The 26,081-nt window shown below is 42.8% G+C and overlaps 1 protein-coding gene across 1 annotated transcript in view; it reads left to right on the top strand.

Moving 5' to 3' along the window:
* The window catches only part of MAN1A1 (mannosidase alpha class 1A member 1), a 243,787-nt gene that overhangs the window by 55,828 nt on the left and 161,878 nt on the right, over nt 1–26,081 (top strand). The window contains exon 2 of the mRNA XM_040350323.1: nt 8,853–8,949. Within this exon, the coding sequence (XP_040206257.1) occupies nt 8,853–8,949 (97 nt within the window). The remainder of the gene's footprint in view (nt 1–8,852; nt 8,950–26,081) is intronic.

Raw genomic sequence — 26,081 nt, 5'->3', positions numbered from 1 at the left:
GCGGCGCTGCACCGATTTCAAAAAGTAATTCCTGTACTACTTTTTGCGATTTAGGGCCGCGATTTACATAGACATCTGTGCAGAAACCTGCACAGATGTCTCTTAAATCGCGGCCGAAATCGGGACTGCCAGCGGGAGTGAAATCGTGCGAGTTCAGCTTAACTCGCACGGCTTCACTCCCGCAGCCCAGTGTGAACCTGGGCTTAGTGACCCTTTAAATGTCTGCTTTATCGTGGATGTCTTGCCACATTTGATAACCTCTGGTATAACTGGTCGCGCTCTCCTGGTCTTGCTCTATTTGTGTGTTTTATATAAAACTCCTTTTATGCTTTTACGTGTTCCTTCTGATTTTTACCTCCCCTGGATGCCGATCCAAACAGATTTTCTCTTTTGTGCATCGGTATACATTTGAATGTCTTGCAATGCTGTTTACAAGGACTCTTTTCTGCATGCTGTGATTACTCAGTCAGTATAGTTGATGGTTATGTATGCCAAACTTGTGTTTTTTTGGATACTAAACTGTACACTGTATTTATTTCGTTTTTTTAATGGCACTTGTGCAAATTTTTGTTTTTTCTGATAAAGCTCTTTCCTGATTAAAAAAAAAATCCTGATTTTTCTGTGTCCCTTGATGAAACGAGAGGAAAAAGATCTTAAAGTACATTAAAAAAAATATGATTTCAAGAAAAAAATACTTAAAATATATTAGTTTTAACTTCATTTTTCAATGGGGGAAAAAAAAAGCATAAATCCAAAAAATGTGTTGCTTTAAAAGAATTAAGATTCAGCAAGTGTTGGGTGTCTGTCTTTATATACATTGCTGGTTGCAATCCCAAATGACCTGCCTGATCTGCTGTTTAATCAGATTTAACTCTAATTACATTGACTTCTATATATTTACTTGGTGCTCTGCGTGTTATCTGATCAGCAGCTTGCCTTAATTGTTTCTGTCAGTTTATTAAATGTTCCATTTTTAAGTTTACCTGGAGATGAGGTTAAAAAATTAAAATAAAGTAATAAATGCATCTATACAAATGTAATAGATTATTGGCTGGAGACTCCAGTCTAAGCAAGTCCAAAAGCAACTTGGTAAAATTTAAGTTTGAAATTCGCAATCATCCATGGCTGGTTGTACAAGGAAAGCTTATTTGCTAGTAGATCCCATTTTGCAAGGGATTACTGAGCAGAATATAACATCTGTCACTTTTTTTTTTTTTTTTTTTTCCCCTCACTTTTTTTTTTTTAAACCCTTCCCACCAGTCATAATGATCTGCTGGTTTAAAAAGCTAAAGCTGGCCATAGATGGTTCAAATCTCAGCCAGTCAAGCAGGAACAGGCCAAGATTCAAGCCAGGTATGGGCAGGCCCAAGTTGATCGATCAACATGGGTACAACCAGCCTGTCGGATTTTAAATGCGATTTTATTATAGTCACTGTCAATCTGTGTTCTCCCGGCGGGGTCAGATTCCCTCGCCCCTCTGCTGGGAGAACACCTTAGCTCCATGGGAAAGTTCCCCCATCAACACTGACTGTCATGGGAAATCAAGCACTTTTTTTTTTTTTTTTTTTTTCCACCTTCTAAATATTATTTAAACTACACTTTTTTACATTTTGTGTTTTGCAGTGATTGATCATCAGATTGACTCTGCAGCATGGTCTGTAAACTAAGCAATCCGGTGATGGCCTAGTTCAGACACTTACAGGTGCACTGGTCGTCTGAGGGTGATTTCTTTTATAAATCTATTTAGGGTTCACTACCGCTGTTCGTTTTTAAGAACAGTAAAGTAGATAAGTGGCTAAGTGACCCTGTTACTAGACTGTTGGAATAGTCTTCCCTGAAGACTGTCAGGTGTCAAACACAAGGCCCGCTGACCGAATCTGGCCATTTCAGCTGTAGGATGGCTTCAGCCCTCCTCTGGTCCTCCTCCAGACCCTTACTTTCTGCTTTCAAGCAATGCAACTAGCTTCTTCCCAGCAGCAGCATAAGGAAAGGGGGTTGCTCTGTGATGTAAGGGAGAGTGGGGAACTCAACTTCTGATGTTGTGGGGGGGAGCTCTTGACATCTAATGTAAGGGGAGGGCAATGCGCTGGACATCTAATCTTACAGATACAACTGGCCCATTTGAGGGCAATCATTATGCTGATGTGGCCCATGATGACATTTTGAGTTTGACACCCCTGCTATACATGCATATTTTGTGTGTGCTTCAAAACTGCTACTGCGGGCTGCCATGTTGATTGTGGCAGACTCAGAGCTGTCACTCAAGTGCCACTGTATAATAACTACCTTGGCTCTTCTCCTGGCAGCTACATCAGAGATTATGTAGGTGGAGGTCGGCGTTCTTTTTTTATGTGCATGGACTATAGGTCCTTGTAATGAATAAAAAATGTATTTTTTTTCCTAAAATTTGTGTTGATTTGCATTGGTTTAAAGTAGGGTTGCACCCGTAATGCTGCCGATACGAAGCATTTGCATGAGTACTACTTGTACTTGTGCAAATGCTCAGATACCTAAAACTGATACCCTAGATACAGGTGAAATGACACAGGTCATTTCAATATGTGCGAACAGGGCCTTGGGTTTGGATCTTTGAAAGGTGCGTACAGCAAGCACCTCAGGTAATTGTTGGCTATGCAGGTAGCTGAGGCCGCTGGTGACGTGTCATTCCAGTGTATAGGACTTGGTGGTCGTAGCTACTCACAGGTTTTCTTTTTCTTCTGGTGATCCGGCCAATCTGTTCAACTTCTTTAAAGTTGAAATTTACCCATAACCACTTAATAAAAAAAATGTTCTTTAGTAAGGAACATACAATCCACATTAATATTTATGCTACCAAAATTAATGTGTGCTGTAAATTGCCTCCAGCTTTACTCCTGTTTTTTCTTCTTGCTGAACGCTGCCAGTTTGAGGCTCGGAGCCCCATGAGCAGCAGTAAATCTTAATGCAGAACTAAACTCCTTTAATGGTTAAAAAAAAAAAAGTTGCGTTACTGGAGTTCTGGGGTTGCCAACTGTCGCATCTGCTTGGTCCTCAAACTGTCAAACCATCAAATGGCCGGTGTCGTAACTGATCACATGTGCAGTAGCATGGCAGTTGCAGATCAAACAGAAACAGTTTCTTTGGCTGTAAAGGACAGGAAGGTTTAGGCTCCATTCACACCTAGGCAGACAAATTCGCGGCGTTTTGTCGCCGCAAATCGCAGTACAAATGGCAGCGTTTTTGTACCGCGATTTGCGGCAACAAAACGCCGGTATTGTCCGCCTAGATATGCCCCAGATTGACCCCCTCTATGGAGATGCTTCCCATCTCCTAGCCGAACGCCGAAAGCCGCCTGAAAAAAAGGTCCGGGACCTTTTTTCAGGCGGCAGGCGTCCGGCGTTCAGCGTGGAGATGTGAACCATCTCCATAGAGGGACATGTGTTTTCATCCCTCTGGCGGCAGCGGCGTAGCACTACAGGCGTAAAAACGCCTAGGTGTGAATGGGGGCTGAGTTCTGCTTTAGGGCTGTCAGCAGACCGGCCTCTACAAATTTGGCACAGTGCTGAAAAATAGAGCAACTGAGCATGTGCAGAGCAGGGTGAGAACGTGTATACTGCACTTTACACATTATAGGCACTTATTTTTTTGTGTTTAACATAGCTATACCTGGAAAAGGGGTCAGTCTGAAAAATTAATAGACTTAATTTTCTGACTAAAGTTTGTAACTGCCCAGCAAAAGCAGCAGTTGGAGAGTTGAGACAAATCATGTACCAGGAATAGCGAAACTTACAATGCTTAGTTTTATTCATTTATATAAAAAACCTTTTTAGAGCCCTTTCAAACTGTCTCTCTACCGTGTTGGCGCTAGTTTTAGCGGTGCTTTTCGGCCGGTAGCCAGGTGCTTTTTAACCCCTGCAAGCAGCCGAAGGGGAGGGTTAATGGCACTCGAAAAGTGCCGAAGTGCTTTGCAGGTGCTTCAGCAGTGTTGTCTATACATTTGGATGGGTGGGCGGTGGAGGAGCGGTGTATACGCCACTTCTTCACCACCCCAAAGGCTTTCTAACTTCCTGCAAGCGCATCGCCTCAGTGTGAAAGCACTCGGGCTCTCACACTGGGGCTGCGGGGGAGGTGTTTTTTAGGCGCTATATTTATCCCAAAAGTAACTGAAAAACACCTTGTTTTAAAACCCGGACTTAATCAAAATTGAACTGCTTAAAACGTTAGGTGGACTAGCAGATTTTTTTTCTACATTGCTGCAATGTCTCTTTTGACCGAATTCTGACAGTTAGTAGGTTTCTGTCCAGTTGATTGTGGTAAGTTTCTGTCCAGTTGATTGTGGTAAGTTTCTGTCCAGTTGATTGTGGTAAGTTTCTGTCCAGTTGATTGTGGTAATATCTCAGTTTGATTTTCTGTTCAGTAGAACTGTCAGAATTAATTGTACAATTAACATTTTTACTACAAGGCTTTTGAAGAAAAAAAAAATCTGTTCAGTTTTTAACCATAATGATGCATGTACTGTATAGTGGATTTTGTAATGTGACAGATAATATTTGTGTGTGTGTGTGTGTGTTTCCTGAATTGGTTGTAGGAGTTTTCTCATCTTTTTGTTTTGCTGTGTTGAAGACCTATGTGCAAACTCTGTAATACGGTAATGATACAACTTGGATCTAACTGTTAGTTTGTAACTTTCTTTTTGCTGTGTATTCAATAATAATTTAAATACTCTTAAGACTGGCTTTAATGGTATGGATTTTAGGTGAAGTGAAAACTTGCATAACACTATGGATAGCAGCCTGGTTCTTTATACCTCAAGGGAGACACCTACAGGAAATCTAGGAAAAGTCCTTGTCCAGCATTTTTATTCTGTTGTAAATAATTTTTTATTTTTTTCTGCCATTAAACACTTGTAATCGTCTGTTTTACATGGACACACAGGCAAAATAGAGGGGCATTTAGAGGCCAAAAAGTAAAGTGCCTGTAAAATAGCCCTTTTTTTTTATTTTTTATTTTTTAAATTGCAATGTTTTTGGGTTTTCTTTTCATAGTAAAAAAACTCAGTTTATGTAAACAATTTTAACATGCTATTGATGACGCACATAAAGGGGTGGATGGGGGGGGGGGGGGGGGTCTAACCTACAGGGTCAAATTGGACATTGATATGACCTATGATGAACTGGAAGTATCGACGTGACCTATGTATTTATTATTATTATTATTATTATTATCGCTCTTCCTTCTTTTTTTTTTTTTTGGTTTATAGCACAAAAAATAAACACAGAGTTGATCAAATACCACCAAAAGAAAGCTTTGTGGGGGGAAAAAAAAGGACATCAATTTTGTTTGGGTCCAACATCACATGACCCTATGTGCTGTATCGCAAAAAATGGCCTGGTCAGGAAGGGGTTAAATTCTTCCAGGGCCGAAGTGGTTAAGGTGAAAAACCTTCTGTGCTGCAGCTCCCATATGACCCAATTTATATAAGCTAAGTGAAGACAAGCTTTTTAATTTAGTAATGAAGAAAGCATTTTGGGAGATAATAGATACTGCAAGCTTGTAGATTGTTATGCTTCTATCAGCTTTATAAAATATACATTAGCAAATGCTAATTAAATGTTGATGTTTAGCAGCATTTGGCATATGCCTATGATCTGCTATGTTCAATGTAAAATATCAGAAAATAAGTCATTGCAGTTTGTTCTACATAGCAAATAAACTTGGAAAAAGTAATTGTGCCTCACATTGATATTGTGGGGGGTCATATATGCAGGCAGTCCCATTCATGTTGCATCCCAACAGACCTGGAAGTGATTGCCTACAGGAGGATGCATAGAACACCTCGGCAATCCCATGTGGGCAAACAAGGCCCTTCCTACAGATGTACTTTAAAGGGGTTGTAAACCCTCAAGGTTCTTTACCTTAATGCATTTTATGCAGCAGCAGCCCCCAGAGCCTCCCTTTTACTTACCTGAAGCCGGTCTTTCTAGCGACGGGGACGAGCACACCAGCTCCAGCCGATGTCTTGTTTCCTGATTGGATAGATTGATGGCAGCGCAGCCATTGGCTTCCACTGCAGTTAATCAAATCCAATGATGCAGGAGCCAGGGGCAGTGCCGAGTCCTGTCTGTCAGGGGAGAGCGACTCTCCAACGGGGCACTCGAGAAGAGGAGCCAGGACTGCTGCCGAGAGACCCTAGAAGAGGAGGCTCAGGGCCACTCTGTGCAAAACCAACTGCACAGAGGGGGCAAGTATGACTTTTTTGTTTAAAAAAATAAAATAAAACTTTTACATATCCTTTTAAGTATGCCTGTGTGAATGATGCCATAGCGAACAGATATATGTTGCCAATAGACACTGGCTACCTGTCTTTCCCATACTACATGCCATCAATGTGCTTCCAGGCAGATTACATAACTCCTAATGAATTGAGTTTAGGGAGATCATGCAAGTTTTGTGTTTGTACATATAAAGAGACTGATCAGATGAACAAATGGTGTGCATATTCACTTCAGTTTCAGTTATCTATTCTAGTGCAACTTAAATAAATAAGGATTTTATGTTGTGATTGGATTATTTAAGTGACTCCACACAATCGGACAAAGCAGTAGGAGCTTTTTACTCCTGCTGCTGTCAATCACAACCAGAAATGAGGGAGGGGGGCAAGGCTGAGCTGCACTGTGTGTCAATGGACCTTGCCTGGCTCAGGAGCGAACACACACGAGTGCCCCCCAACCTTTTTTACATTTACTTTAAGGGTTCACTCACAAGGGCGGATTGGCTTGCATATTGTAAAGCTGGAATTTTTAGGGTGCGAACAAGGTGAAGGTACAATGTACAGCCCAAAATCTGCAATAGAGATTTGCAGAGGCGTACATAAATGCTGTTCTGAGATGTACTTGCCGCCCAAGGCTGTATGCATACTCTTTAATGAAAGCAGGTCTAGGCCCAAGAACAGGAAGTACAGGAACGGGTATGTAGCACAGGCAGACGGCACTAAAAGCTGTTGCTTTTATTACGGATTTTTGGCAGAATCAATAATTTTATTTTATTTTTTTAAACATACATACAATGCTTACAATGGTAAATGAGTGCGCACACACACCCTAGAGATACAATGCTTATTCTTCCCCCCCCCCCCCTCATTTCAGTGCTTCCATCTTCAGTGTGAAATCTTTAGCTGGGTGACATAACTCTCACGAGAACGGGAGTTCATTTTTCCTGCCACACAATCATGCTGGTATCCTCCTGTAGTATTTGCTTTTTTTTTATTAATTTTTTTTTCATTTGCAAATTTTAAAGTCATTGTTAATTTTTTTGTTTGGAATGGATAACCTTCAATCAAATGTTTTTATTTTTTTTTCTCCATGCTTTTGGTGTACAACATATAAATTGTGCCATTTATTGATTGCTGCTCTAATAACGTGCTGTGTATTTAAATTACAATTAAATGTATAGAGCGCTACCTAAAAGGAAATATCTTTCCCCTAATAAACCTTGTGATAGGTATGTCCATACATACGACAATTCTTAAATGTCCCTCCCCCTTAGAGAAAGTTGGGTGGGACTCTTATTTAAGGCAGTGAAAGTTGATGTCCTCAGATTATTGCTCTGAGGAAGGGGCCAGTCCCCCCGAAGTGCGTTGTAGTTCTGCCATTCATATTATCCCATGAGGTTGGAAGGAAGAATTCTGGATTTTGTATCATGACATGCTATTAGAGCTGCACAATTAATCGTTGATAATCGAGATCGCGATATTTTCCCCCTCGCGATCTTAAAGCATTTTCCCGAGTTCTCTGCTGAAACCGACAGCTGTCCAAAAAAATAAAAACAGGCAGTCTGCCAAGTTTTACAACATTCCTCAGCTAGCTATAAACATTGTAATGTTTTGTTCTTTTTAGATCAGGCATTGATCTTAAAGACTAAACCTTTTTCTGACACTTGTTGGTTTTCAAGTTGTTTTTTTTGCTAGAGAATTACTTGAAACCCCTAAACTTATTTTATTTTTTATATATATATATATATATATATATATATATATATATATATATATATATATATATATATATATATATATATATATATATATATATATATATATATATAATTTTTAGCAGAGATCCTAGATAATAAAATGGTGGTGGTGGTTTGCGCAGCGGTCATTCCAATCCATTTTCTTTGGGGGGGAGGGGGGGCGGGATACACTTAATGAATAAAAAAAACGAAACCGTAAAGTTAGCAACTTTTTTTTTTTTTTTTGTATAATGTGAAAGATGTTATGCCACGAGAATCATGATCTTTATTCTAAGCAAAAAAAAGTGATTCTCAATTTTCCCAGAATCGTGTAGCTCTACTTGCTATCATTTTATATTTGCTTTGTGACTACATTTTTGATCTTCTTTTTTTATTTTTTAATAAAGTGCGCCCTTCTGTTTTTTTTGTTTTGTTTTTTGTGCAGTACAGGATCTCTGAGGAGAGCTGCACTGCTACAATTACCCAGCCCAAGTTGGTTTATGGCTTTTTGTACACTTTATGGCAAGCTTCGCTGTGAATTCTGAGCGCTTTAGTGCAAAGTTATACTGGTTTTGTGACATTCCGTTTATATAATGGCTGTTCTGATGGTAATCCTTCTTGCTGTGAAGACGCAACAGGAAGTGAGAAGAAATCTTGAGAAACGCTGATTTGCTTTTAACACATCCCTATGCTATCCAAAACAAAGTTTTGCTTTGCATACACTTTTTCAAATCTCTGTGCTTTACTTTTAAATAAGACATTTAATAGATGTTTGCGTAGTTACCCATTTTAAAGCAATTGCTGTCAGATTCTAATTTGCCTTTTTCTCTGATTTTGATCTTCCGTTCCTTTTTTTTTCTCTACAGATGATGAAGTTTTCCTGGGATAATTATAAGCGATATGCCTGGGGATTAAATGAACTGAAACCTGTACTAAAACAAGGGCATTCAAGTAATTTATTTGGTAAGTAACATTTAATTCATCTAGGCAGCTCAAAAGTGCTAGAATGACAATGATACAGTTTGCTCAAGGTGAGACCCCACATAAACACAAAAAGATAAAAATAACTGGCATTTCAAGGAACTGGGAATTGATTAAAGCTTCAGCTGAAAGATATCCTTTTACTTAGATTTTGGTCTAACAACATTATGCTATAGTCTGAGCAAAGTGAGAATTTTTGTAAAACAAACACTGAGGATTTTTTAACGGCTTGCCGACTGTCCTATGGCGGTTTTGCTGCTACATGGTTGCAGCTGTGCTCAGGATCACATGAATATATACAGTACGTGATTCTTCCGCCTACAGGACCGTTTCTGCTCTGATTATTCACGGCAGAAGCCGATCTGCGGATGCCAGACGCTAGATGTCCGCTGGCACCCGCCGATCCTCGGGCAGAGACTCGGAAGCAAGGCTCCGTTCTAACCTCAGGGAAGGTACGTTCCTGCAATGCAGGAACCAACATCTCTTCCCCTAGTAAGATCATCACAGATGGTAAACACACTGACTAGGCACATGGTTAACCCTTTGATTGCCCTAGATATTTAACCCCTTCCCAACCAGTGTCAGTACAGTGGCATTGCATAGTTTTAGCACTGATCACTGCATTGGTGTCACTGTTTCCAGCAGAGTGTCAGTTTTAGTGTCCGATTGTTCACTGCAATATCGATTTGCTGGCATTACTTTTATAAACAAATACTCCAGTGTATATCCCATAGTTTGGTTTACGCAAACCTTTTAGCATCTACAATATATACACTTAATGTGATTTATTTTTTACCAAAAACATGTAGCAGAATACATATTGGCTTAAATTTCAGGAAGTTTTTTTTTTTTTTTTTTTGGTTATAGCGCAAAAAACAAACACAGGGGTGATTAAATGCCACCAAAGAAAAGCTCCATTTGTGGGTAAAAAAATACATCTATTTTATTTGGGTACAGTGTAGCATGACTACACGTTTGTCAAAGTAAATCGGTGCTGTATCGCAAAAAGATGGACTGGTCATGAAAGTGCTACATTTTTCCAGAGGTCAAGGGGTTTGTTTGTTTTGAAATAAAGCAACAAAATCGCTTCACTTTTTTTCAGCTGCCCATAGACGGTTTGAATGTCAGCCAGTTCACCAGGGGCAGGCTGAGATTGAAACCATGTATCGGTGGACTAATTGTACCCAAGTCGACCCATCAATCGTCTTTGGTACAACCAGCATGTCAGATTTTTAGGATGCGATTGCCAGTGAGTAGCCTCTAGCAATGTTCACTGTTCTATCAGCAGGTACAGCTCTCCACCATGACTCTGTTGAATTGGAATTGAGCATTTTTTTTTCTTTATCGTACATCACGGGACACAGAGCGGCATTCATTACTATATGGGTTATATGGAGTACCTTCAGGTGTAGACACTGGCAATCTCAAACAGGAAATGCCCCTCCCTATATAACCCCCTCCCATAGGAGGAGTACCTCAGTTTTTACGCCAGTGTCTTAGGTGTTAGTCATGGTTTAGCTTGCCTCCGCATCCTTGGGATTAGGTGAGCTACCGGTTCTGTCCAAAAAAGCCTCAGCGCTAAAGTGGTCAGTAACCGGACCCCAAACCCTTGGGGTATAGCCCATAATGCTTTTCTTTTTAGAGAGCTGGACCCTGGGCCCAGAACTTAGAAACCTTTGCGTACCTAAAGTTTTCTGTTGCCAGGGTGCTATATGGGCCCAGGACAGTGGATCCTTCATAGGAACCCAGGGCCTGAAGGTCTAGACATCCCCACGGAGATGGGGGAAGATTGGGCCTCTTGCTTGGCAAAGTCCTGCGGCATGGAGCAGGTAAGTGAGGGGAAAACTTGCGGAACTTGGTTCTTAGCAGGTTTTTTTCTGGGGGGTCACAGGGGACATGCCTAAAGTTATGCACTGCATCTGGCAAACTAGTCACATATCATAAAGATAGGATGGCTCTCTATGTATTATTCCCCATAAGATGTGACCTCCCTTGTAGTGTTGGAAAAGCATTGAGTGGGGCCTGTGTTATATAAAAATATATGTGTGTGTCAGAGAGCTTTGCTTACCTGCAGGCCTCCAGGCGATGCTCCATTCAGTCTTCCTCCTCAGAGCCTGCAAGCAGGCAAAACGCTGACCTCCTCATGGTTCCAAGCTGCAGGCTGCAGTTTGCTGGAACAGAGAGGTCCCTTCCTCCCAAAATCCCCCCCCCCTCCCCCTGTCGGGAGGGGCATTTCCTGTTTGAGATGGCTGGGGGGGAAGGGCGGGTCAGTGGCTTAAAGGAAGGGGCGGCCCTTCCTTGTTTGTTTGTTCCATTCAATACTTTGGAACTGAGGAGAAAGACCAGAGCGGCAGCACGGGGCGCCGAGGACACACAGTGGCCAGAAAGGATATTGCAGTCTTCAGAGGACTGTTTTTTCAAGCCTAGAAATAGGCTGTTTCTTTTCCATCTCATAGTTTTTCTTTGCAATACTACTCAGGGGGACAGAATGTTTTTTCTTTCCTGGATTTGAAACAAAAAACGAAAAAAAAAAAAAAAAAAAGTCATCTAGGGGAGAGGAAGCATTTTTTTATCCCCCAAACAGGTGTTTGGACAATTAACTTTTATAGTTCCAAATACCAATAGGTAGCAGGTGTACCTCGGTATTGTACCATGGTATGCCGCTGTTTTCCCTACAGGAAGCCTTGGGGCCATCGGGATCTGGGGCTGGAGCTGACGCGGGTCAGTCCAACCCTAAGATGGTCACGGAGGAGGTATTACTCACCTCTTTAAAAGAGGGCAGTAAGCGGAATAGATCTCCGTCGCCCGAGCGCGGACCCTCAGAAGAGGAGGTCCTTTCCTCAGGGGAATTGGACGACCTCTTGGACAAGGACCAAGTAGGTTCAGGGATCGAAGACCCGGATACAGAGGAGTCTGGGGCAGTCTCCCTGAGGGAGAGCTGGTGGATTCAAGGATTGTCGGACTTGGTCCATAGGGCATTCAACTTGCCAGTACCAGATCTCCAGGTATCGACGGTTTCAGCTTTGGGCTCACTGAGGGCGCCTCAAAGCAATGCTGTGTTTCCGATCCATCCTCTATTAGAGGGAATTTTGTTCCAAGATTGGAACAAGCCAGATAAGATCTTCTTACCACCTAAAAGGTTCTCTGTCCTATATCCTATGGAAGAAAAATTTTCCAAAAGATGGGCTACTCCTGCAGTGGACGCAGCCATCTCATGTGTTAACAGATCGTTAACATGCCCTGTAGAAAACATACAGGTGTTCAAGGATCCAGTTGATAAGCGCTTGGAAGCACTACTTAAGAACTCCTTCACTACTGCAGGGGCAGTAGTACAGCCAGCTGTGGCTGCGATTGGGGTCGCTCAAGCATTATCGGATCAATTTAAGCAGATGCTTAAACTTATTCCGGCCCAGCAGGCAGAAAAATTTTCGGATGTCCCTAAGGCCATATGTTTTACGGTAGACGCAATCAAGGATTCTATCCAGCAAGCGTCACGTTTATCGTTATCCCTTATCCATATGAGAAGACTCTTACGGTTAAAAAGCTGGGAGGCTGAGCCCCCATGCAAGAAGCTCCTGGTAGGGTTCCCCTTCCATGGAGGACGACTCTTCGGAGAAGACCTAGATAAATACATTCAGACCATTTCAAACGGCAAGAGTACTCTCTTGCCAACTAAGAAGAAGGTTCAGGGACCTGCGTTTAAACGACAGTATTCCCCTGGGCAGGGGCCCTCTAATGCCAAGCAGTATCGACGGCCTCCTGCAAAAGCAAACTTCGGCTTCAACAGCAGATCACAAGGACAGGCTGTTAGAGGCAAAAGGCAGTGGTTTCGCAAACCAGCAAAACCAGCCCCCAAGCCAACCTTATGAAGGGGCGCCCCCACCCACGAAGGTGGGGGGAAGGCTGCGACTCTTTTCAGAGATTTGGGAAGCCAGCATTCCCGACGAGTGGGTACGGTCTTCCGTGGCCACAGGCTACAAATTAGATTTCCTAAGGTTTCCTCCTCCTCATTTCCAGAAGTCGAGGATTCCAAACGATCCGGAAAAGGGAGCCGCATTAAGATCGGCATTAGATCATCTACTTTCCCAGGAAGTAATAGTAGAGGTACCAGTCCTGGAACAGGGGCTGGGTTTCTACTCCAACCTATTCATCATCCCAAAATCCAATGGAGATGTCAGGCCAATTTTGGACCTAAAGATGGTAAATGCATATCTAAAGATCCGCTCATTTCGGATGGAATCCGTGCGGTCAGCAGCTGCCACACTCCAGAAGGACGACTTCATGGCGTCCATAGACATAAAGGATGCCTACCTTCATGTTCCAATTTATCAGCCACATCAAAGATATCTACGCTTCATGGTGGCTTCGCGTCACTTCCAATTCGTGGCGCTTCCCTTCGGGTTGGCTACGGCCCCCCGGGTGTTCACGAAGGTCCTAGCCCCAATCCTAGCCAAACTAAGGATCCAAGGGGTCACGATCCTAGCATACCTGGACGACCTCCTAGTCATAGATCACTCGTCTCCCGGCTTGGAGCGAGCAGTGGCCCTCACGGTCCAATACCTCGAGAGGTTCGGCTGGGTCCTAAATCGAGAAAAGTCAGCTTTCCAGCCCACAAAGCAGTTGGAATATCTCGGCATGAGATTAGACACAGAACAACAAGGAGTGTTCCTACCTCTAAGGAAGGTAAAAGCCATCAAGGAATTAATCCTACTGGTTCTAAGCAAGAAAGAACCGACTATTCGCCTATGTATGAGGTTACTAGGCAAGATGGTGGCCACATTCGAGGCGGTACCATACGCCCAGAGCCACACTCGCATCCTACAGGCAGCCATCCTGTCAGCATGGAGCAGAAGGCCACAGGCCTTGGATATCCCGTTGCCGCTCTCATCAAGAGTCCGACAAAGTCTGTGTTGGTGGTTAGACCCTCAGAATCTACTGAATGGGAGGTCTTTCAGCCCAGTGGCTTGGAAGATAGTGACCACAGACGCCAGCCTGACGGGCTGGGGAGCAATTTTGGATGGTTGCACTCGCCAAGGTACTTGGGCAAAGCCAGAGAAGCAGTTGCCCATCAACATCTTGGAGCTCAGAGCTGCTCGACTAGCCCTCAGGGCTTGGACGTCAAAATTGCAGGGGTTCCCGGTGAGAATTCAATCAGACAATGCCACGGCCGTGGCATACATAAATCACCAAGGGGGAACCAGGAGTCAAGCCGCTCAGAGAGAGGTGAGCTTGATTCTTCTATGGGCAGAGGCTCATGTGCCCTGCATATCGGCAATATTCATTCCAGGAGTGGACAACTTTCAGGCGGACTTCTTAAGCCGCCAGACTCTATGGCCGGGGGAATGGTCTCTGCATCCACTAGTCTTTCAAGCACTCTGCCAAAGATGGGGAGTGCCGGACGTGGATATCATGGCATCGAGACTCAACAAGAAACTAGACAGGTTCATGTCCCGCTCAAGGGATCCGATGGCCTGCGGAACCGATGCGTTGGTTTGCCCTTGGCATCAGTTCAAACTTCTTTATGCGTTTCCCCCGCTCCAGTTACTACCCCGCCTGCTGCGCAGGATCCGGGTGGAGCACATACCAGTCATCCTGGTAGCTCCAACATGGCCCAGAAGGGCATGGTACTCACTAATCTTAAGGATGGTAGTGGGAGACCCTTGGACTCTTCCTCTACGGCCAGACCTGCTATCGCAAGGTCCGATCCTCCACCCTGCCTTACGGCATCTAAAATTGACGGCCTGGAAGCTGAATCCCTGATTCTCAGGGGGTAGAGGTCTGTCTCAGAAAGTAATCTCTACCCTAATCAGAGCCAGGAAACCGGTCTCTAGGGTGATTTATTACAGGGTCTGGAAGGCCTATGTAGGCTGGTGTGAGTCCAAGCGATGGCTTTCTCGCAAATTTACCATCGATAGAGTATTAAGTTTTCTCCAGCTAGGAGTGGATAAAGGATTGGCATTAAGCACAATCAAAGGACAGATTTCTGCTCTGTCAGTGTGGTTTCAGCGGCCGCTGGCCACCCACTCGCTGGTTAAGACCTTCCTTCAAGGGGTCTTACGTATTAGACCTCCAGTTAAATCCCCGCTTTGTCCATGGGATTTAAATCTTGTTCTGTCAAGTTTACAGAAACAACCGTTTGAGCCGTTGGCTGATATTCCTTTGGTTCTACTGACAAGGAAGTTAGTATTTTTGGTTGCCATAGTTTCCGCAAGAAGAGTTTCGGAGCTGGCAGCCTTATCCTGTAAGGAACCATATCTTGTTTTTCATAAGGACAGGGTCGTTCTCCGCCCTCATCCTTCCTTCCTTCCGAAGGTCATATCCAGTTTTCATTTGAACCAGGATTTGGTATTACCATCCTTCTTCCCTAAACCTACTTCCAGAAAGGAAGGGTTGCTGCATACCTTGGATATTGTCAGGGCCATGAAGGCCTATCTTAAAGCTACAAAGAAGATCTGGAAGACAGATGTGCTGTTCATTCTACCGGATGGGCCCAAGAAGGGGCAGGCAGCTGCAAAGTCCACCATTTCTAGGTGGATTAAGCAATTAATCACTCAGGCCTACGGCTTGAAAGGGTTGCCTCCTCCAGTATCATTAAAGGCTCATTCTACTAGAGCCATGGGCGCCTCCTGGGCAGCACACCACCAGATCTCTATGGCTCAAGTTTGCAAGGCGGCAACCTGGTCTTCTGTCCACACGTTTACAAAATTCTACAAGTTGGACGTAAGAAGGAATACTGATACTGCCTTCGGGCAGGCAGTGCTGCAGGCTGCAGTTTGAGACCCTCGGATTCCGGGGGCTCCTCTTGTTCGAGTTAAATTTAAAAATTTTATTTTTCTCAACTAAGTTGGATTTATTATGATTTGAGTATATCTCTAAATTAAATCCTTTTGTCTTGGAGATGTTCTCCCTCCCCTCATTGTAAGCATTGCTTTGGGACATCCCATATAGTAATGAATGCCGCTCTGTGTCCCGTGATGTACGATAAAGAAAAAGATTTTTAATACAGCTTACCTGTAAAATCTTTTTCTTGGAGTACATCACGGGACACAGAGCTCCCACCCCTCTTTTTTGAGGACCATTTTGGGAGGCATACTGCTTGCTACAAAACTGAGGTACTCCTCCTATGGGAGGGGGTTATATAGGGAGGGGCATTTCCTGTTTGAGATTGCCAGTGTCTACACCTGAAGGTACTCCATATAACCCATATAGTAATGAATGCCGCTCTGTGTCCCGTGATGTACTCCAAGAAAAAGATTTTACAGGTAAGCTGTATTAAAAATCTCTTTTTTTTTTTGTTTTTTTTTTTCATGGGTTTCAGGAAAGAAATTTGATAATGAATGGCCTGCCTTAAACTGCTGGCTTTCCTTAGACAAATTGCAGATTATAGTCTGAGCCAATTGGTCCAACTCTTGCTGCAAGTGATCGCTAGTGGAGGAGCCAGCCCACACTGGGGATAGCTGTATAATTCTGTACCAAGTCTTGCATATCAATTCATTGATCACGGACTTTAATTTCAGTACATTTTTTTTTATCCTTAATAAAAAGCAGCAGCATGGGCCCCAGAAAGCTAATGGAGAAAATGCCATAGTGCCGGTGTCTACTGCAGTAATTTCCAGATGCTAGAGAGATCTCGCAGGTATGGTGTATATGTATAGTTTTGTTGGTCCAAGCAGGACCAATGTAACTATATGTAAAAATATTCATACCCGGAATTCCTCTTTCAGACATGTTGTTGTGCCTTATACAAATTCTTTCAAATTTGTCAGTAGCAATTGATTATTTTAAGTTGGGTAACAATTGTATGCAAACTTTGACATGCATATTTTTTAATAAATATATATATATATATATATATATATATATATATATATATATATATATATATATATATATATATATATATATATATATATATATATATATATATATATATATATAAATTTTTTTTTTTTTTTTTTACACAAACCTTTAGAAATTGCGAGTTTTTTTTTTTTTTTTTTTTTTTACGAGTGTGCATGAATGGGGTTGATGTACAAAAGGCTAGAATAGGCTGTTGACTTTGTAAGGGGATTTTCACTACGCTTAGTGAATGTGGTAAAAATTCACTTTACAAAGATTACCCAATCACATGCAAATAAGAAAAAATGAATTATTATTTTACATGTGATTGAGGTAAAGCTCTGCTGACTTCAATCTTAACATTTTCTATCACCTGGTTGCTTCAACTTAAACAGGCCATAGGATTTCCATTCAGTATGTGATCGTGCTCCTATATTTGCACAAGGGCAGAGATTACTCATTTCTTGGCCTAATAGCCAAGATCAAGTGTAGTATCTGTTCTTATCTGTTTTCCAGAACACGTCATCTCTTCTACTGGGCTGAAGGGGTGCTGGTTAGTAATACCTGATTACCTTGGTTGGTTCTACTCCAATTCATCAGGCTTATCCCTGGACTCTCCCTATGTTGCACATCATTTGTAATTGGTTTGAACACCGTTATCACATCTTGTGTTTCTGCGTACTACACACTGTTATTTTTATTTTATTTTTTTATTGTGGCTCTGATTGGGTCACGAAGACCCCTTCCACACTGAAGGTGCTTTGCAGGCGCTAGAACTCTAAAAATAGTGCCTGCAAAGCGCCCTGAAAGAGCCTCTCCTCACAGCCCAAGGGCTTTCACACTGGAGCAGTGCGCTGGCAGGATGCTAAAAAAAAGTCCTGCTAGCGGCATCTTTGGAGTGGTGAAGGAGCGGCGTGTATATACCGCTCCTGCCCTTTGAAATGAATAGGCACTGCAGCTATACCGCTTTGCGGGTGATTTTTAACTGTTTTTCGGCTGCTAGCAGGGGGTTAAAGGCACCCCGCTAGTGGCCAAATAGTGCTGAGAAATTGACGGTAGTAAGGCTCTGCTAAAAATAGTGTGAATGGGGCCTAAGTGTTCTTTTGCGTGATGTTGATATTTTTTTTTTTTTTTTCTTTGATATTGACTTTTTTTATACACTTATGGTTAATTGTATTTTAAAGCAGAGTTCCACCCAGAAGTGGAACTTCCGCTTTAAGCACGCCTCACCCCCTTACATGCCACATCATCATTTTTTTGGGGGGGGGGGGCGGGGCAGGGTGTGGTTGCTTCGGTAGGAGTTGGACTTCCTGTCCCATTTCCTACTTCCACCTACGGGCCGCCTAGGCGACAACTCCTCTCGCCTTAGGTGGGCCCTCCCTCTAGGCGATCTCCTGGGACACGTGACTGGTCCCAGGAGATCTATCCACTCCTAAAATGCAGCGCAACTCGCGCATGCGCAGTGCGTGCCCGGCCATGAGGCCAAAAGCTGTCACAGCTGGGTGCCCACAGTGTGAATGGAGGTGCTGGTGGAGATGGAGGGGGGGGGGGTGAGGAGCGACGCTGCGGGCAGCCACATCGCTGGATTGTGGAGCAGGTAAGTGTCTTTATTAAAAGTCAGCAGCTACACTTTTTTTTTAGCTGCTGACTTTTAATAAACATAAAAAGGCTGGAACTCCGCTTTTAAGGTCATTTTTGCATTCCTTTTGCATTATGAATGTAACCCATAGAGAAGGTTTTCTTTTCTCTTTAGCACCACTTTATTGGTATTCTAATTTTGTATACATTTTTATCTAGGTATTGTGAAGGTTGCTTATTTTTGTAGTTGCCTGAACAGATTCATATCTATAAACATGAAAAATTGATAATAGTTGGCAAAAAGTAACACTGACGTGCAAGGATGCACAGTTCTTAACTTGCACATTCTAAAAGTTTTTGCTTTTTAAAGTGGCTGTAAACCCGAAAAATCTAAATTTAAAATGAACAGACCACCTTATTCCGCAAAGCAGCAGAAGTCCTCTGTCCCCAGTCTGGCCAGGAACGGAGCAGGTACCGGTATCAAATCTGTTCTGTGTGGGAAATGTATATGCTTCCCTTTGTAGACATTGAAATGGTTAAATCTATTGTTTATGTATCCCGTAATGAATGAGACTGCTGCTGAGTAGCTCAGCGGGATTACCATGTTATGCTGTTACAGCAAGCAGCGTGCATCCTTGTAGTTTGATTCTCTCTTTGATTATAGGCAGTTGGTCATCAATATGATCATTGTGTAATGAAGGTTTGGCGGAAAAGAGAAAGCTGTTGTAGATTTACTGCATATGTCATATTTTGCAAAACAAAAATAAACTTGAGGTGGGTGGAGCAGTAGCTTGACTGTTGCTTTTTTATTCTTCGGGTGTATATATTTATATTATGAATTTCTTCTTCCTTCTTTTTTTTTTTTAGTAGGCATTTTTGGTTCTTTCATTACATACACGTTTGGTGGTCTTGCTACTAATATATGTAATTTTACAAGCATGGTCCCTGATTACATTATCTTTTTTTCATTTGCGAAGTACAGACCTATTTACGTAACGCAGAATATAGACTTGTTTTGGGGGTTACCATAGGGTATTATTTTTAGCTATAATAGGTGTTGTATTATGATGCACCTGACATAAAAGCCTTGGTGGTTGGCCAAGCTTTGGCGCAATCTACTATGAATATTGCAATACATGGAAATATTTTTATACACTGGTTTACCTATTACAGCCAATCTTTTTGATGTTCATCAGTGTGATCTATGTGTGCAAAGGTTTCTGGTCCCCTGCAGTGATCGTGGCCCCTCATGGCAACAATTAGGATGTCTTGATTTTTACCAGGCTAATATGTATACAATTGTAAGTGTACATTTTACTTTATATGGTTGAAAAATCATAGCGAACTACAAATTTAATAGGTTGTAAACATTTGACTTTTCTAGTGTAGATATTATATATCCTTACCCCTAAAGACATTTGTTCAAAACGTGTCAATGTGCCCCGGCTTTGAGACATTTGAAAATTTGCTATAAAGGTGGTCACAGAATTTCCTTTGAACCAGGACATTTGTTTTTCTGGGTCCTAAACATTCTGAGAAGATTTCGCTCCACTACTTGGATGTGGTAGTCTACCTCTACCTCAAAACCATGAGCTCTGTCAATCTGACACCTTGTTTATGTTGCATGCATGTTCTTGGAAGGGACCGGCTGCCTCTAGATCCACAATTGCTAGGTTGATTAGTAGCATGACCTGCAAGGTAGGATTCCTTCCTTTCCTATGAAAGCCCACTATATCATACCTGTTGACGCTTTTGTGGGTTTTTCAACATCTGGCCTCAGCGAACCAGATGGATGATCAGGCCTTGGCGAACCTCGACCTGGATCAGAAAGTCCTACAGGCTGTCCAGTAGGGTAATTGTCAATAATTCCTCTTATTTGGCATAAGAGGAATTATTGACAATTACCCTACTGGACAGCCTGTAGGACTTTCTGATCCAGGTCGAGGTTCGCCAAGGCCTGATCATCCATCTGGTTCGCTGAGGCCAGAAGATGGTTGTTACTGTTGGGTCTGTGAGCCGTTGTGTGTTGCCCGCTCCTCCCAAGGGATTGCTTTTTTAACATCCCAGTAGACTGAGAATTAATTCTTGTGTCCTGTGATGCACGATTAAGAGCGACCCTTTTTTGGTGTTTTACAAAACACTCGTCCCTTCCCTCTGGTTTAACTCTGATATTGCTTGTTGACAAAACTAAGGTAATGCTGAGGGTGGGAAGAGTTATTCTGGACAGTGTCCAATCAACTGCAGTTGGAGCATAACCAAATAGTCTAAGAATTAACTCACCTGTGATGTGTTCCAAGAAAGGCATTTTAACCACTTCCTGCCAGCCGTACGACCGCAGTGTGGATCCCAATTGCCACTGGGGGGCGCGTGTGCGCCCGCCGCATCACTGAGGTGCCGATACGCGTGCCTGGCGGCCGCGATGTCCGCCAGCCATCAGCGGTTACACAGACAAGGACGTGGATCTGTGTGTGTAAACACACAGATCCACGTCCTGTCAGGGAGAGAGGAGACCGATGCTGTGTCCCTTGTACATGGGGACACAGAACGGTCACCTCCCCCAGTCATTCACTAGGCTACACATTTAACCCCTTCCTTGCCCCTAGTGTTGACCCCTTCCCTGTCAGTCACATTTATACACTAATTGGTGCATATTTATAGCACTGATCGCTGTATAAATGTGAATTGTGCCAAAAAATGTGTCAAAAGTGTCTGTGTCCGCCATAATGTCGCAGTCCCAATAAAGATTGCAGATCGCCGCCATTAATAGTAAAATAAAATAAATGTCCCCTATTTTGTAGGCGCTATAACTTTTGCGCAAACCAGTCTCTTATTGAGATTTTTTTTACCAAAAATATGTAGAATACGTATCGGCCTAAACTGAGAAATTTTTTTTTTAAAAAAAAATTGGCATATTTATTATAGCAACTAGTAAAAAAATATATATATTTTTTTCAAAATGGTCGCCTTTTTTTTTTTTTGTTTATAGCGCAAAAAATAAAAACCGCAGAGGTGATCAAATACCACCAAAAGAAAGCTCTATTTGTGGGGGCAAAAGGACGTCAATTTTCAGTTAAAGCGACTCAGTGCCGGAAGCTGAAATTTCGCCTGGGCAGGAAGGGGGGGTATATGTGCCCAGTAAGCAAGTGGTTAAAGTTGAGTCAAAAGTTTTATTGTACTTTCCTACCAAGTGTGTGCTACTAGGATATTTTAAATGTAGCTGTGCGAGAGCTGATAACAATATTTAGTCACATCTACTCAAGAGCAGTACACACTGGCTACACAATAGACAATTTAGATCTTGGCTACACAATGGACAATTTAGATCTGATACTACATCCACTTTTAAACTATCCATTTACATTTTGAGCTTGAAAAGTTTTATACAGGATTAGTGATTTAACATTAACACTCAAGGCCTGCAAGAAATTTAACAGCCTAATTTATTAAAGGTTTAAAACAGGATTGCTTAATCTATTGGTAAATTGCAAAGCTGGCTCCCTCCCTACCGTCTCTTTGCATAGTAGATTACATTCATCATTCAGTTTTTGGAATGGCGCGTTACTTGGGCACTTGGTGACTAGCACATCTCAATGACATAACAGGAACTGATCGCTGTTTGCAGATGTCTCTTCATGTTTACTGTTCCTCTGCCCTGAGGACTTCTACTAGAAACACAGCTTCTTATATATATTTTTTTTTAAAGGAGTATGCTTTAGCAGTGTGACATATTTCTGAGGAACGTTGCAATCTGCACGCATGTCCTTATAGCTATCTCTGCAGTCAGTTTTGTGTTTTATGAATTGACAATGTTCAATCTTTGTAGTATTTTCCACATAGCTTACCATTGTCCTTGTTTTGGAAAGACAGTTCCCCTTTACTTAGAATTCCTGTGTCTGTCTTTTTTTTTTTTTTTCTTCTTCTTTTATGGACTATGTTTAGAGTTTTTGTAAATGCAATATTTTTAGTTCAGGAAGTACATAACAAACATAAACTGAACCTGTGTTTTGCCCCATGCAATGTCCCAACAGATTCCTCCATCCACGCAAGTGTTCGACTTCTGTCAAACAGACTTCCACACATCTTTCCCTGGAAGTGGGAGCAGATACCTGGTATTTGCCCCCGCCCCCTAAAGGTGCCAAATGTGGCACTGAAAAGGGGGGGAGGAATATGATCAGCGGACGTTCTATTTTTTCTGCTTTAAACACTCCTATCATTTACAGTCAAGAAAGCTGGCTTATTAGCCTCGGTTTGATAATCTGACAGTTTGGTTGAGAGCCAACATAAGCACACTAGTAATTTTGGGAAACTGTTAAACTGGGATTCGTTATTTCCATTACATTTTACTTTAACTATTTGCCGACCAGCCGCCGTCATTATACTATAGCAGGTTGGCTCAATCCCGCAGATTGCCGTAGCTGTACAGTGTGATCATCTGTTCCTAGTGATTAGGAAGAACGATCGCTTTACTTCCTGCCAGTTCACTCTTCTCCCAGTTAGAAACACCTCCCTGGGAACACATGTAACCTCTTGATCGCCTCCTAGTGTTAACTGCTTCCCTGCCAGTGTAATTTCTACAATAATCAGTGCATTTTTAATACACTGATCTGTCTGCCACAAACGGCTACAAATCACTGATCGCAATTATTAGTAAAAAAAAATAAAAATAAAATTGCCATAAATGTATCCCTTATTTTGTAGACGCTATGGCCCGGATTCACAGAGAGTTGGGAGCACATTACGCCGCCGTAACGCAAACGCTGTATGCCACGCCGACGCAGCGCAGAGAGGCAAGCATGGAATTCAGGAAGCCAGTGCTCCCAATGCTGCGTCGGCGTGGCGTAGGTTTTGAAGGCCCCCGGCGTAGGTGGAAGTGGGCTTGACCCATGCAAACCCATGCAAATGAGGCGTGACCCCAAGCAAATGATGGTCCGAGCGCCAGACAAGTACGTTTAACGAACTGCTCATGTGACGTGAACAAATCCCCCTGCGCATGCTCACAACCACGTCGGAACAACTGCCTAAGATACGCCGGATCACTGCGTACGCCATGAACGTAACCTACGCCCAGCCAGACACACGTCCAACGTAAAATACGCCGGCTTGTGTTCCCTGGTGCAGACCTTTGCATGTCTGCTGCTGGGTTACACCTCCTTTATGGGGCTTAACTTTACGCCGGACGTACAACTTGTGCGCACCTCTCGTAGCCTGCGTCGGGCGCACGCAGGTTCGTGAATCGCCGTATTGCCCTCATTTGCATATTTGAATGACTAATCGATGGGAGCGGCACCATGCTCCCAGCCTAAATGTGCGCCCACTCTACGCCGGCGTAAGCAAGATACGTCGGCGGGGTGTAGCCTGGTTTTAGGCGCATCTGTTTGTGGGTCTTGCGCACAGATACGACGGCGCACATTTGAACTTACATCGGCGTAACTTATTATACGTCGGCGTAAGTGCTTTGTGAATCTGGGCCTATAACTTTTGCAAAAGGGAGTGCTCCTAATCTTGGCTTGTTGTATAAAAGATCCCCTGATCCACAGAAGCAATCCATTAGATTATCCTCCTCCATGGGCCAAGACCAAAGATATTCTGAACCAAATGGTGTACTAAAATATTTTCCAGTGCCCATGGAATGCAGTCTGACCATTGTCAAAGAAATGGAGAGTGACCATGGATAAATGGAGAGTGACCATGGATAAATGGAGAGTGACCATGGATAAATGGAGAGTGACCATGGATAAATGGAGAGTGACCATGGATAAATGGAGAGTGACCATGGATAAATGGAGAGTGACCATGGATAAATGGAGAGTGACCATGGATAAATGGAGAGTGACCATGGATAAATGGAGAGTGACCATGGATAAATGGAGAGTGGCCATGGATAAATGGAGAGTGGCCATGGATAAATGGAGAGTGGCCATGGATAAATGGAGAGTGGCCATGGATAAATGGAGAGTGGCCATGGATAAATGGAGAGTGACCATGGATAAATGGAGAGTGACCATGGATAAATGGAGAGTGACCATGGATAAATGGAGAGTGACCATGGATAAATGGAGAGTGACCATGGATAAATGGAGAGTGACCATGGATAAATGGAGAGTGACCATGGATAAATGGAGAGTGACCATGGATAAATGGAGAGTGACCATGGATAAATGGAGAGTGACCATGGATAAATGGAGAGTGACCATGGATAAATGGAGAGTGACCATGGATAAATGCAGCCTTACCTTGCGTTGCTCTTCCACCTAGCAGAAAACGGAGCAGCCCGAGCGTCCGAATGCTCTGTTTTCTTTCTAAGGAACCAGCCGGAAGATTGCCCGGCGAACAGGGGGGTTTGGAAAGTCTGTCCCCCGCTCTCCTGCCTCTCTTCCAGAGGGAGGAGATGCGAGCGGTGGCAGGGGGCGGCGGGCGTGGGGCAGTGCAGTATATTTGGACTATAAGACGCAGGGACATTTTCCCCCATATTTCTGGGGGGAAAAAAAGTGCGTCTTATAGTCCGAAAAATACGATACATACATATATGTGTGTGTGTGTGTGTGTGTGTGTGTGTGTGTGTGTGTGTGTGTTTGTGTATAATAAATATATAGTGTGTGTGTCAAACTTGTTTCATTTTAACTGTAATATGAAATGTTGTATTGTTTGTTTTTTTTGTTTGTTTTTTTAAACATATTGACATCACTTCTTCTTTGGCACAACTCATCAATGTCCCATTGGGAAAGATTTTTCTTTTCGGTCCTTACAAGTTTTATGGACGGAGTCCATAGTCTCAGCATATGTGACCTTTGTTTTTCCTTTCTTGCATATCATAATCGTTGGATTGCCTGTGAAGTCTATTTGTGAGGTGGTCCAACAAGCAACTAAAGAAGCTTGTGTGCAGCGCTATTCATAATCATTACCACCTTCCCGCCTGGCTGACTGTCGGGCGCTGGCCTTTTTACATCCTGACTGGACATTGTATGACGTTCTGTCAGGAAGCGCCACTCGCATGGCCGCGCAGCGTTGTGATCTGTCACTCTTTGTCCACAGGACACAGCCTATGATTGGTCAGTGTACTGGCTCACTGCTGGTACCATGTGACCAATCGCAGCATGCCACTTGACAGTTGTACACAATGGATGGCTTCCTTTCATGCCATCCATTGTGTACAATTGTGTTGCTAACTGTGATCAATTTGATCACATGGTACAGACAGGGCCAATCACAGCCCATCTGTACCATATTATTGGCTTTGACCAATCACAGCTAATTGCAACAAAACTGAATCCTTCTCGTTTAGTAAAATGCTTGCTTATAGCAATGTAATTCACTGCTATAAGCAAACATAATGTGTAAATAATAAAAAAAAAAAATTCTAAACGCTTCTTGTGGTAACCTTTGTATTTCTCTGGTCGTGTGTGTGTGTGTGTGTGTGTGTGTGTGTGTGTGTAAAAAGAAAAAAAAGCTGCATACCGATTATTTTTTTTTTTTTTTTTTGTGCATGAAGTTAAAAATAAACTTGTATATTTTAGGACCATTTTAATTGCAGCAAAGAAAAATGCCTCCTGCCTTCCCGGGCAAGGGTGTGTGGATGGACAAACAAGATAAACCGGCTCCCCTTTGTAGAAGTATGTCATCCGTGCGATTAGCGATTTGTCTGGCGTTCAGCTTCAAGCCCTGACCTCATTGTGGGACAGTATTCAGTGTGAAGTATT

Source organism: Rana temporaria, chromosome 4 (genome assembly GCF_905171775.1).
Source record: "Rana temporaria chromosome 4, aRanTem1.1, whole genome shotgun sequence".
Classification (NCBI taxonomy): domain Eukaryota; kingdom Metazoa; phylum Chordata; class Amphibia; order Anura; family Ranidae; genus Rana; species Rana temporaria.
The sequence above is the reverse complement of the archived record's forward strand: the minus strand, read 5'-3'. Positions and strand labels throughout refer to the sequence as shown.